Source organism: Silurus aristotelis (assembly GCF_946808225.1).
Source record: "Silurus aristotelis genome assembly, chromosome: 14".
NCBI classification, from domain to species: Eukaryota; Metazoa; Chordata; class Actinopteri; order Siluriformes; family Siluridae; genus Silurus; species Silurus aristotelis.
This window is the reverse complement of record NC_139587.1, coordinates 5,393,215-5,408,214: the sequence shown is the minus strand read 5'-3', so window position 1 is coordinate 5,408,214 and position 15,000 is coordinate 5,393,215. Positions and strand designations below refer to the sequence as shown.

The 15,000-nt window shown below is 37.6% G+C and overlaps 1 protein-coding gene across 4 annotated transcripts in view; it reads left to right on the top strand.

Annotated features, from left to right (window-relative positions):
* The window catches only part of aff2 (AF4/FMR2 family, member 2), a 255,571-nt gene that overhangs the window by 188,291 nt on the left and 52,280 nt on the right, over positions 1 to 15,000 (top strand). For all 4 annotated transcript variants that reach the window (XM_083561461.1, XM_083561459.1, XM_083561462.1 and 1 more), the window contains exon 9: positions 2,373 to 2,410. In XM_083561461.1, coding sequence (XP_083417587.1) covers positions 2,373 to 2,410 — 38 coding nt within the window. The remainder of the gene's footprint in view (positions 1 to 2,372; positions 2,411 to 15,000) is intronic.

The window sequence follows — 15,000 nt, the reverse complement described above, 5'->3', positions numbered from 1 at the left end:
TCAAGCAGTGCCATTTATTATAGTTGTCCGTATACAGTACGATGAGATGTTGGGTCTCACTGACCACAGTAAAGTGTACAGGACTTTATGCACAAATATCAGAAAAGTATGATAAATATATTTTAAATACAGCTTTTTCTATATAACTTTGCTATCTGTAGCTAGCTAACAGATTAAATAAAAGAAAAATAATATTTTAAACATATATATATATATATATATATAAATATATATATAATTTTTTTTTTCAGATATATATATATATATATATATATATATATATATATATATATATATATATATATATATATATATATATATTCATATAACTATATATTCATATATATAATTCACAAAAAGCATGCCAAGATTTTGAAGAATAAGCTGACCAGGCAATCATAAATCATATGCTAGTTTGTAAAAAGTGGTCTTCAATAGTCTTCGTCTCTGGTTAAGATATTTTCTTTTAATGTTCTATATGCAAGAGGGAAATCTTTTATGCAATATAATATAAATAATACATAAATTAATAGTGACAGTTAAGTGTCATATTTATGCATTTCATGTTGGGCTCATTTGCCTTCCGCTTACTTCTGTGTGTACATACTGTATTTACAGCATTTGTTAGTGTGACATACTAGAGATACAAGAAAATGTCAGATAATGGCACTGGATTTAATAACTATTTTTACTTGTGCTTGTGTAGTGCAAAGAAATCAAAAACAAATATTGCCTACAAAAAAAACAACTAATGTTGCAACCAGCCAATCACCTAAATGACTAACCTAACCAAAATCAACCAGCCAATCAACCAGCCAATCAACTAGCCAACCAAACTATCACCTAAACAACGTGCTTACCACCTAATCAACCAACCTAAAAACCAAGTAGTGCAAGTGTATAGTGCAAGAAAACTACATTTACCTAGCTCTAAATACTGCCTAATGTTAGTCACTGTAGCATTCTAGATAACTTGGACTGCTAGCTAACTTAGATAATGTTGCCTACATTCTTTTATATATTTTCAGCCAAAAAATTAGCCAAACATTTAACTAAACAACCAATCACCAAAACAACTAACTAACCAGACAGTTACCTATACAACTAGCTAACAACCTAATCATTTAACCAGCCAAGTAATGAGTCAACCAAGCTATCACCTAAACACCGAGCTAAACACCCAATTAACCAGCCAACCAAACAAAAAACTTACCAACCAACCAACTAGTGAAAGTGTGTAGTGCAAGAAAACTCTGAGTACAGCCCAGCATTGAAGCTAACTAAAATAGTGTTGCATACCTTACTTCATACCAACCATCCAACCAGCTAACCAACTAGCCAACCATGTACCTAAACACTGAAACAAGTAGATAACCATCCAATTAATTGAACAGCTAGCTAACCACCTAATTAACCAACCAACCAATTAACTTGCTAGCTATCTAACTAAACAACCAAACATTTACCCAAACAACTAGCTAACCACCCAAACCAACCAAACAACCATCCAACTAACAGCTGACAAGCCAGTCATCCCACTAAACAACCAACTAATTCACCAAACAATCACCCAAACAACTCAATCGCACAGTCAAGCAACCAAACAAATAGCTACAACGAAACAACTACCAGCTAGTCAACTATCCAAGCAATGAAATAGACCCAACCACGAAACCATCATAAAAAATAAGTTTGTTATAAGTGCTGTAACCCCTGTGTTGCGATTTTATTTCTAAAACAAAAGTAAACCATGTGTTTTAATGTTATCATGTGATACTTTGATACAGTGATGATACTGTTTATTAGTTTAATTTCCTCTAAAAGAAATCCAGTACGGTTTGTGAATAATTGAACAGGTTGCTCCAGCACATTGGATTTGCTATTAACAGGTACCAGGATAAATTATATTTATAGATTAAATTAAATTTATATATATAGACAAATACAAGGATAATAGTGTTTATATAGAATGTAGTTGAACCAAGTAGAAGCTCAGCTTTTATTTCAAATATGATAGAAATCACAGCCAAAAAACAACAACTCAAGAACTGTCTATGTACTGCTCTATGTAACTGTATTTCAAAGCTTTTTCTATTGCCCTTTAGGCAATACTGTTTGACTTTCCTGCTGTTGTATTGCAGCTTATGGCGCCACAAAACACTTATAAATAAAATACAAAAAATACAAAAAATATCAAGAATTCTCTGTCAGGATGAAAATCCATTTGTTAGCCTCCAGCTCACATTGATCCGCTGTCTAAAGTGATCATGCAATAGCAGCCTTGAGCATCGGTGTTAATGAAATTTGTATGTATGAGCCACTCAGTCTTGCATTTCTCTTCATCTAATTGACATTTTGTTCCTCGTTCACAGGCTGCGGAGAAACCCAAAACCAGGAGCACACCTCCAAAGTAAGTGACTGTTTCAGGCTGATTTCTTTCATCATACACCCAGATGGACTATTAGACACAGTCCTGCTTCCACTTCTTTTTTTCCCAGCTGGAAGATTGCAAAGTATCAGATGAGACCTGAGTTTATTTTTATGAACCGTTATTTTTCCGTCTGTTATCGAAAAACTATAAGGGTTTCGAACGGGAATTGTTCGATGTTTTTAAACCGCTGTCGTTTGTTAAAGGTTGGTGCCGTTGTCTTAATTCGGTAATTAAGGAAATACCATGTGAATTTACTGGCGACTTTATTAAGAAGGCAATTCTGCTAATTAATTGCAGGAGCACAATGTTTGAAAGCATGCAGTTCCAGGTGAAGAGCTTCAATTTCAAATTCCACAATGGTGGGGAAAAATATCTTAGTCATATTGACCGGCTGTGGTTTAAAACTACGTCTACAATAACCCAGGAAAATGTGGATTCAACTAGTGCATAGGAAGTGCAAATTGTATTTTCAAGTGAATGCAAATAGCCTTTTATTTGCCCCACCACACACACACACACACACACACACACACACACACACACACACATACACACACACTATAACTAGTGCTATATAAAGGATTATGTAACACATTATATACAGAACACATTTCCATAGGTCTGAATGATGAAAGATAACGAGATGCTGTACTCTATGTCACATTATGAAGAAATTTCCTCACTATCCACCGGAGAATCTCTGCTACTGCTAGTGCTCCGCTTTATTAAGTCTCCAGCGTTTATTTCCCAGCATCCTCTCCTCTCTCCTTCATCTCCGACCGGTGCCTCTGTTGGTTTCTCACAGGCAGCGGTAAGGTGCAGACGGGGTCTCATTAAGGAGACGGAGAGAGAAATATGGCCTGCAGCTCTGTTCTCAGCCAGGGAGCCTGGGAGTGAAGGAGCTGCAAGCGATCCCGGGGCCACGGCTTCATTCGTCTAACAAAAGCAGAGAGCGCCGAGCAGAGACAGAGCTGCAGGGGGTGGAGGGAGGCTAGAGGAGGGAGTTAAAGGGGTGGAGGGTCTGGTGGAGACAGTAGTTAGCAAAAGGGAGCCGGAGCATAAGTGGCAATTAGACTGGTGGCGGCTTTAGACTGTGTGATCATTTACTAATGAGGTCTTGAAGACTGCTTAAGAGGTCTTTGATAGCTTTGCTTGATATTAATTGTCATGTTTTGTTCGCTACCTAGTAATATACGTTCGGTGTCTGCCCTGCCAACGAGCACTAATGCCAATACTGGCACCTCAATTAGCAAGTGACTTTATTAAGTAACGAGGGGCATCATGGAACATTTAGCTCTGTTTATATTGCGTGCTGTAAACAAAGCTAAACTCTCACTTTTATGTTTAACTTCAAAATGCTATCTCAATTAGCAGCAGCTATAAGTGCATGGATTGCACCTTGACGCATTACTAAGTAGCAGTGGTGGAGGTTAAGTGAATGTAAATCGTTACTGCACTTAAGCAGCTTTTTCGCGTATTTGTTTGAGGAGACTTTCTTTAACTTCACTACATTTCAAAGTCAAAAATCTTTTTACTCAACTACATTTTGTGAAATCAGCCGTTCTGTTTTTTTCCCCCGCACACAGCAAGCCTCCAATCAGGGAAGAGTGTGCACTTGTTTTGATTGCCGCTTGGTGGTATCTACTTAGCACGAACATACAGTTCATTGTCGGTTCAACGGCAAGCAGAACATTCTGAGAGGAATAAATGGAAAGAAATGGAAGAAACTTGTGCCTCTAACTTGCCAAAACACCTGTGGCCTTATTTGCATGATTTTGTTGGAAAGAAGGTTTTGGGTTCATGATAATTTTAAGAAATCTCAATCAGTGTTTGACTCATTAATATGGCTCTGGCACTGCTAATAGATTGGTGTGTTAAGAGTAACATAAGAGTCCTTTCACATGAACTGAGTTGATTAAGCAAATGTCTTGCGACATAAATAATAATAGAACATTACAGCCGTAATAAATGATAGTACTTTGGATACTTAAGTACATTTGAAGGTAAATGCTTTTGTACAGTACTTTTACTGGAATGATATTTTACTGACTGAATTGTTACTTTTATTTAAGTACATGGTTTGTGTATTTCGTCCACCACTGCTAAAGTGCAGATGCACGTGTGCTATTGGGCTACGTATCGGTGCATTACCCAACGTTACCTCGGTTCCAGTATGTCTTTCCAAATGGACCCACTGGGACAAATCCCACTTAGAGTCAACCGAAGACTTCACCGAAATGTTTTGATCCTACTTTTTTTTTCAGTATAGTTCCACTTTTAGTAATAATTGAAAGTGTGTCAATTCGGTCCTCAGACTAAATGTCCCGCAGCTCACTTTAGGACATTATGGCCATGTTGATAGGCAGCTGCTCCTGCAATAAAGTCCAATTTAGTTCTAAATGACAGCTCTTAAAAAAATGGCACTCGGAAATCAACATACCGGGTCAAATTTAGGCTGTTTTTAAAAGCCGGAAGTGTCAGATCAGCGGGTCGGTTCGACTTCGACATGATCTATGTCATGTCTGTGGAGGCCTGTATGAAGCATCTAGCTACTTCTTGCTTCCATGGCGAGGCAATGTGCCCATTAAAACGTAGCCCACAGTTCAGCCTAGGGCGCCATGCTGCAGAAAATCCAGCTACATGACTGCACGGGTTTCACGCAGCCCTGAAATCACCAGTCCTACTGTGCGAAATCAGGCTCCACGTGGTCAGGAGTTTCGCTCATATTGAATGATCAGGCAGGTTCTGGAACAGTTCCTCGCTGACAAGTCAGATCCAATTTTTTGGTTACAGTAGAACACAAACAAATCTACTGGGAAGGCGTCACAGCAATGTATATGTTGCCCGTATGTAATTCAGTATATTTATATCTGCATGACACAGGAGGGAAGAGTAATAAATATTGTAAAGTAAAAGTACTGTTACTTTAATAAAATTGTACTCAGGTACAAGTAAAGTTATCTGTCTAAAAATCAACTAAATGAACACTGAAAAATAGCGCAATAAAAATGTATTCAGAGTAAAAATGTGTTTTTGTTTTTTGTTTTTTGGGGGGTAAGTAGGGGATTCTAGTGTCATTAAAAATGACAAGGGACTTTAAATCTTTTCTTTAATTAAAGGAACACCTCTACAAAGTGCAATAACAACAAAAAATAAAAAAATAATAAAAAAAATAAAAACTATGCATTTTCAGAGCAAAAACAATCTACTGTTACAATAGTGTTAAAAATACTATGAAGCAGATAAAAAATTCAGACAGTGAGCACACACAATGAACAACTTTCTATTCAATGGCATTATCAGCTCCGTCTGAATCCCCGGCGTCAGACTTTTCCATCTCCATTTTTCTTTCTTGTGGGTTTAGCGCGTTTGTTTCACACCCATCAATCAGTGCAGTAGTTTTCGGGGGTTTCCCCTTGGATTATTTGTATATATTTTTTGCTCAGTAAAGTATATGATTTAAAATGTAGTTAAGTACAATACTTTCAACAAAACATAATTAATTAAAATTTAATTATTTTTAAAACTCATTTTAAAAACTTTTAAATGTATCTCATTTACACTAATGTGAGTAAATGTAATTTGTTACTTTCCACCTCTGGCATGACAACAACCATGTGCCTTTGGCTTTGTGAGCCTAAAATGAACACTTGGGTTGACATCTGTTTATGTTTGATGTTTAAAAAATTCAGAAAAAGCTTTTAACAATAACCTTTTTGTCTAGAATCCAAATTTGTTAAATTTCTTTATTTATCTTAACAAGGTTGAACTCATTCATCACTCAGGAATTCCTTTATTTCAGAGGCTTGTGGTGTGTGAGATTGGCATCTGATTTAATATATTAAAGTCTCTGATAAGTGTGCTAGCATTCCTCATCTTAGCATTGAAATCCCTTTGATCCCTCCTTTTCTCAGCGCCTTTGCGTTTGGTTAACGACTGAAAGTTATTCAGCGTAACAGGTTTTCTGTTTGTCGTTTTGATTCGAAGAATTGAGTCGTTGTACAGTTGTTTAGTCTGCTATGTGGAAATGCCTTCGTTCTTTTGTTTTGGTACAGATTTACGTTCTAGCTTTGATGCTACTGAATACGAAACCTCGATTTTTCCATTAGCTGCTTTATTACATGCAACATTTTTTACGCTATTGAGGAATAAAATATGTGGGGTGTACAGTCCATTTTATATACAGTGGTTACGTTCTTAGACCCCCGCGTGTTCCGGAAATCTGTGAATTTTGGACGCACCCCGGCAGCCCCTATGGCACCTTAGTGAATTCATCTAGACATTATGTCACTTTATAAATGTAATAGTACAGTATTTGGCCAAATACATAGTTTAAAATGTTATTCCTAACGTTCCTGAACATTCGGTCCCGCTGCGGATTCCTGCGGATTTTAAGAAAATCTGAAACTTGCTGTTAGTTAGGTTCCAAATGAGAACCCGCAAATTTTCCGAACTGCGAATCATCGGGGGTTGACTGTATATATATATATATATATATATATATATATATATATATATATATATATATATATATATATATATATATATATAGATAGATATATACACACATATGGGCAAAAGTATTAGGACACCCAACTTTTCAAGCCATATGTGGTTTTTCAACAAACTGGAGTTCATTGGATGCATTTTCCCCTGTCGCTTGAACTATGAGACCCAAACCTGTTCCAGCATGACAATGCTCCTGTGCCCAAATTGAGCTCCATAAACATATTCTTCATATGGTTTGGCATGGAAGCTCTTGAGTGGTCTGCAATAGAGCTCTAACTTCATCTCACCTACATCAGTATCTGACTTTACTATCACCCTGTGGCTGAATGAGCACAAATCACCACAAACACACTCCAAAATCTATTGGAACAACTTCCCAGAAGCAAATAGAGACAAAATGTGGAATTAGATGTTCAAAAAACTCCTCAAACTTTTGTCGATATTTTGTTCGGCAGAAAACGTTTGTGCTTTTTTGCATTTTGGATGGATGGTATTTATATTTATCCATTTGTATCTTTTTTTATGATTTTTACTCAAAAACGGTATTTCAGTGAACAGCTGTTGAAAGCAACAACATGGATTTAGAGCCTAGCAAACACTAGTTACATTTTTGTTTCAAAGCCAAATGAAAATTGAAGAAGCCATTTGCCAAACAACACACACAAAACATCACACAACACCAAACCGGAGCAAATTTGTACACCGCAGGACGCTAAAAGCTTTATTTCTTCTCACTTGTGAGTATAAATATTACATTGACAGTGTTTGATGACAGTCAGGTGCTTATACTATAATTAACCGAAAAAGTCAATTTCTTTGCTAATCCCAATTACTTTAGCAACAGTTACAACTTTCTTTGGTGTGGTGTTTTAGTGTAAACCCAACAGATGTTTACTGTGACTGACTTCTTTTTTTCCGGCTTATTTACAGACATGTCAGGTTCAAGAGAACGTAAATACATTTTCCAGAAATGAACAAATATTTTTATTAAAATAAATAAAAATAATAATAACAGTATATCTATAAATGTACCCGTGCTTTCCGCAAGGGAAGCAGTTTATCATGCGCCGGCTTCAAAAACAGCTGCAGGCTACAGTATGAATACCCAGACAGACAGGCAGGTATACAGGCATCATTTGTATATATGACATTTATTGGTATATATGCTTTCTTATATTTTATTTGTTAAATGCAAATTCATTTCAATTGGTGTGTATTTCAGGTTATTTTAGAAAGTCGATTTGTTTTTTGTTTTTTTTGCGTTTTTGTGGAGTTAGACTGGGATCTTGGAAGCAAATGCTATGTTCCAATTTTTTCTTTTAGAAGTAAGCAGATTTTATAATGATAAAATCTGTGAGATGCACATATGCAAAAATTTATTTCAGTGTAGTTTTTATAACTACTTGGACTCACTATATGGACTTACTGTTTACCTGGATGTTTACACGGTTTTCCAGTCGTCCAATCATGTGTCAGGAGAAAGGTCAGGAAACTTAGTTAGTGCTCACATCATCACAATTGTGAATTGATTTTAACCATGAAATGGTTGTTGGTTCATGTTTGGAGTATTTTAATGCTAATTTCCCAGGGTTCTCAATACACAACAGTTTTAGAGTTTACAGAGAATAAACAAAAAACATCATGTGAGGGGAAAACAATCAGACTGCACAGACAGGAAGGGTTCCACATTTAGTCTGAATTTGCTCTTATAATAACCCCCACTCTTCTGGGAAGATGTTCCACTAGATTTTGGAGTGTGCTTTTGGAGATCTGTGCTCACTCAGCTACAAGGGTTTCAGGTACTGATGAAGTTGAATTGAGGAGGTCTGGGATGCAGTCAGTGGTCCAATTCATTTGAAAGTGGCTCAGTAGGGTTGAGCTCTATAGCTGGAGATCATCCACTCCATGAATCGCAAAGCATATATTCATGGAGTTTGCTTTGTGCACAGGGGCATTGTCTTGCTGGAACAGGTTTGGGTCTCCTAGTTGAAGTGAAGAGATCATTTCAATCTGTTGCATCCATAGACACCTGTTACATTTGTGTGCCGTCAGCTTTGTGATAACTCAAATACCTCAAATAGTCACTCTTTGAAAAGAACAGAAAATCACCTCAGGATGTACAGGGAGGTGGTAGCTTAGTGTTTAAGGCTTTGGACTTTAGGGCTGAAGGTCATGAGTTTAAATCCCTGCTACTCCTGGGCCACTGAGCAAGGCCTGTAACCCCATAGCTGCTCAGTTGTATAAATGATATAAACGTAAGTCACTCTGTATAAGAGCGTCTTCCAAATGCCGTAAATGTGAAAAATTAGGGCGCAAACTCATTTTTACGGCACAGATTGTATTAAAGTGTGATTAATGCAGCAAGCATTTCTGTGACCTTTTTTATAAAAAAAAAATATAAAGAAATAATAAATAGATAAAGGGACAAAATTATAACCTTCAACGCCACACACATTTTTTATTGTTTTTTTTTTTTTTTTTACTTTGATACAAAAAATGAAAAAATCAACCGAAAAATTAATTTTAATCACTAAACCTTTGTTTCACTCAACCACCAAAACCTGCCATGATGCACACATCCGGCAATTAAAACCGTTTGTGTGGAAAAATAGCAAAAGTTCTGTTTGATGTCCTAATAATTTACAGTGATTTAATTTTGTAATTACTTTAAAATATTTACAGGAATATTTTGTCTTTATATAGTAAATATTAAAAACATTGAAACTTGTTGTAAATTGGTTACAACACCAGAAGACCTGAAACAAGATGTGGTCCTCTGGTGCTGTAACCTCTTCACCTCCATCCAGGTTTATTGTTTTGAGATGCTTTTCTGCTTGGTTGTAAAGTGATTTTTTTTTTTTGGGGGGGGGTACAGTATTATATGCTTCTTGGCATTTCGAACCAGTCTGGTTATTATTTCTCCGACCTCTCCTACCAACAGAGAGCTTTTACCCACAGAACTTTTTTTGCCACCATTCCATCTAAATTCTAAAGACTGGAGATCAGCATTTATTTATTTTTAATATTTAAACCAGGCAATGCAATGCCACAGTTCAAGTACTTCTCCCCTCATTTAGATGTTTGGTGAACATTACTTAAAGCAATTGACCTGTACCTGTATCATATGATTTAGATAAAAAAAATGCTGTGTGCCAGTGTATAGGTGTTCCTAAAACAATGGACATTGAAGGCACAGTTGAAAAATGATAAAATTGCCTTTATGTGGAGTGACTTATTATTGGATCGGACCACACAGACCAGCCTTCATTCCCCACGTGCATCAATGAGCCTCGGCCGTCCATGACCCTGTCACCGGTTCACCACTGTTTCTTCCTTGGAGTACTTTTGATAGATACGGACCACTGCAGACCAGGAACAGCCCGCAAGAGCTGCAGTTTTGGGGATTCTCTGACCCAGTCGTCTAGACATCAAAATTTGTCAAACTCGCCCAAATCTTTACGCTCGCTCATTTTTCCTGCTTCTAACACAGGACAAAATGTTCACTTGCTGCCTAATAAATCCCACCCACTAACAGGTACCATGATGAAGAGATAATCAGTGCTATTCACTTCACCAGTCATAATGTTATAATGTCATAATGGTATGTTTGGTCGGTGTATACGTATGTTGGAATTAAATGTTGTGGATTAGAATTCTGTGATTCAGGTTTAAGTGTTTGTGTTATAGACAAGCTCTTTTGATGAGAACCATTTACTCTGCCACGAATCAGGCAACCGGATTGTATATTTCCCTGCTAGCATTATAAACAAACAGTAATTAGACTTCCACTTCAATCTTTCTATCAAGCACACCTTATTATACACCATATCACCCTCTAATTGATTTTATACGCCGCATCTCTTTAAGGCTAAAGCGAACAGGCATATTTCTCATTTCTCTGTAGGACTGAAAGTTACACCCACACATAGCCAATCTAAAAGTAAACGTTATGATGGTCGGCGGTAGAAGGAGAAGAAGAAAAAAAAGCGTGTGTATTGAGTTTACCTCCGCAGACGGGTTTTTTGGCTGATAGCAATCTCTGTGAGCAGTCAAGCGGCAAATACATCACCAGTTTCACCAACCGGCGAAAAGGAGAGGCAGATGAGGCAGAGGAGTGGAGGGGAAAAAAAAGAATGTCTCCCCCCCCGTCCTTCGAATTTTTTTTCAGTCCGACTACTTGCTTCTCCATCATTATTCATATCTTCTCACCCCACACTGTTGTGTATCATATCAGACGGTGTATCACCATCATCGCAGCTCGTTCCAAACAATATGTTTTAATGCGCTGATGCTGAAACGTCTGCCATATTTCAGAAGCGTTTGTGCCACCACAAGAATATACGACAGGGTGCTATAAAGCAAAAGGACAATATTGTTCCGTATGTAAGGAATAACACACACGCCGGAGGATGCTGTTCTACTCTGTATAGTGTATCACTGTAGGTGATTGTTATTCCAATTTCTGATCAGATGTTTAATGAATAAACCACTGGCAAATCTGCCACAGAGACGTTTGACATGACGTACATTTTATGTTACGTGCAATTCAAGAGCAGAAAAACATCGCTGGAAGATGTCGAGAGGTCAGGAAGACCTTCAACGAGCTTGACCCCCGAAAATGTAGAAATCATGCGGCAACTTAAAGATTGTCGGGGGAACAACCCACATGATCTCACTTCACCCTACTCGCCATTGGGCTCCTGCAGCTTTTGCATTTTTCTCGAAGAGGAAGTTTTGAAGACTTCCAGGACACATTCCAGAAGTGGCAGGAATGCCAGGAGTGCTGGATTCTGTGCAGGGGATTCTTTTGAAGGTGATAAATGTAGATAAATGTGGATAAATAAAGTTCTTCCTTGTAAACAGAGCTCGTCTTGAAACTTAAAACCACCTTGTATGGATGGCTGGATGAATAGATAGATAGATAGATAGATAGATAGATAGATAGATAGATAGATAGATAGATAGATAGATAGATAGATAGATAGATAGATAGATAGATAGATAGACAGACAGACAGACAGACAGACAGACAGACAGACAGACAGACAGACAGACAGACAGACAGATAGATAGATAGAAAGATAGATAGATAGAACGATGTGTTAATAGCTGGAGTAGGGAATGTCAGCAGACACTGAGAGCAGAGTAAACACTCAGAGGTGCACTCTGACCCGCACCTTCATGCTGTTTTAAAAGCAGCATCTGTTGTAGGCAAGCTGCCAGAACATTCAGTACAGTACATGTGGGTATTTAATAAGGAGAAGGATCTAAAAGACAGTGTGTAACATGACATAAAACAATGTATTTCCAGGAAATAAACATTCCTCTGACAAAGACACGACTACAGAGGAAAAAAAGGGAGTAGTAACAGGAATCATAAGGGCACAAAGAGAGAGACGAGGAAGAAACCAGAGCCACTCAGAGAGTTGTGCACTTATAGCACCGCTCTTTCGGAGCCATGTGATCCGTCACTTGCTGTCTGTGAAGTCTGGCCCTGTGTTGGAGGATGAAAAAAATGATCTTTCCTACCACTTTCTTTCAACTCCCCCACCTTCTGATCCTGTCAAAGCTCAGTGTAGCTCCACATCTTTGTGAAGGCAGAAGACTAGGGGTCTGGATTCTTCTTCTAGGGTCAGGAGAGGAGTAAAGTACAGAGGAGCCTTTGTTTGACTTCCATTAGCTGTTCATAATCGTGTAACCATAAATAATTCCACTTACTGTAGAGAAGCTTTTTAAAAAATATATGTTTGACTGTAATTTGACAGAAAACAGATACGCAAAATGGATAGATAGATAGATAGATAGATAGATAGATAGATAGATAGATAGATAGATAGATAGATAGATAGATAGATAGATAGATAGATAGATAGATAGATAGATAGATAGATAAATACTGTAGGTAGTTAAACAGACAGACAGACAGACAGACAGACAGACAGACAGACAGACAGACAGACAGACAGACAGATAGATAGATAGATAGATAGATAGATAGATAGATAGATAGATAGATAGATAGATAGATAGATAGATAGATAGATAGATAGATACTGTAGGTAGTTAAATAGACAGACAGACAGACAGACAGACAGACAGACAGACAGACAGACAGACAGACAGACAGACAGACAGACAGACAGACAGACAGATAGATAGATAGATAGATAGATAGATAGATAGATAGATAGATAGATAGATAGATAGATAGATAGATAGATAGATAGATAGATAGATACTGTAGGTAGTTAAATAGACAGACAGACAGACAGAGAGAGAGAGAGAGAGAGAGAGAGAGAGAGAGAGAGAGAGAGAGAGAGAGAGAGAGAGATAGCAGCAGTGTTATTTATAATTTAGTTGGTTATTGAATTTCTTCTTAATTATATAATGCTGAGATTTTTTACTCTGAATATTCTGTGCATTTGTGACTCGAGTGTCAGTGACTGGCCACTGAGAGTTTTTTTCATTGGGGTAAAGATGAATGAACACGCTCTTACTGCCACATGAGATTAATGCTTTTTCTTTCTTTCTTTCTGGATGTAATTCTGATGATCTGGCCAACGCAAATACAACGTTACAGGAGATACATCAGATATCGAGTTGATTATGCTGTAATCTCTCTCAGATGTTATTACCATCTAAAGTCCAAAGGAGCAGGTGGTCGCCGTGGCTTTCCAAAATCTAAGTTCGGTCTGTGTTTGTTTATGCCAAGAATTCTTCATCAGCTACAACAGATGCTCAGTCTTTCTATTACCGCAACATCATTTGAAACTAATGATATGTTCTTGATATATTCGCCGTGCGCAGAAACGCGAGTCGCAAACAGAAGTGAGGACTCGATTACGCTGTTAACCGATTTACGATTTGTTTTGATGGAATGTATTGAGAGATTTCAGTTTGATGGTCCGGGACAAAATGTGTGCTTGAAACCTCGGAATGGCTTGAAATGATATTAAAGTGAATGATATGAATGAAATGAAACTTGGTTTGAATGCTCTGACGGTTACTGTGTCTTTTAATAGAGAAACATTCTCACGCTCGCATTCGGCTACAAAACTGGGTTGTTGTTGTTGTTGTTGTTGTTTTTTTTCATGATTTTGGGCCAATAAATTTTTTTATGTTTTTACCTTTGAAACAAAAGAGATTACTTGTCAAGATGCTCATAGTTACTAGTATCTTTTGCTTTCTAACACACACACACACAAAAAAAAAAGTCAATGTCGGTGTGACTGCATTAGGAAGGGGAATGGAAGGCTGTGGGCTTTCTCCGGTATATAGTGCTGGACGTGTTGACATGAACGTAACACCAGCTTCGATTTACGTGTTTTGAACATGTCAGTAGAGTGATATAAACTTGGCAGGATGGTGCTAACCACCGCTTGGCAGCCAAAACACCCTCACAGCTGGCCCTCCAGCCTTTGATACTGATATAACCGTAACTCAAACCAGTCAGACGGATAGACACACACACACACACACACACACACACACACACACACACACACACACACACACACACACACACACACACACACACACTATCTGATAGAGTGAGTGTTCCATCACCGTAACCACATACAGAACCATTGTAACTCAAACCACTAATGTAATACTCGAGTAAGTGCATACTGTATATACAGGAGTTATCGAGTACGAACATTGATCTGAGAGCAGACGGAAAATTCCCCGCTTCGAAAAGACTTCAAAAATCCTCTTCTCATGCCGTTTGAAGTGTGGCTGTCTTTCTTGTTGCCCATCTAGATTTCGAGATGAAGAATTAATCATGAGATGAAGGAATAAAACACTTGAGATGGGCCGATATAACAAAAATATACTGCCGTTTGCCATGTTGATTCTTTTTACCCTAATAAACATCTACAGACAGACTACAGCAATCTGCTGCAGTTTTATCTATTTATGGTTGCATTAATCTTAAAAAACATCCTCTAATCTAATTTGTTCATCGTCATTTACATGAAGAACAACTAGAAATGGCCTCGTCACAGCTTATCAGATTTTTTTTCGAAGAAATATATCTTGATTCTGGTTCAAGAGGTCAT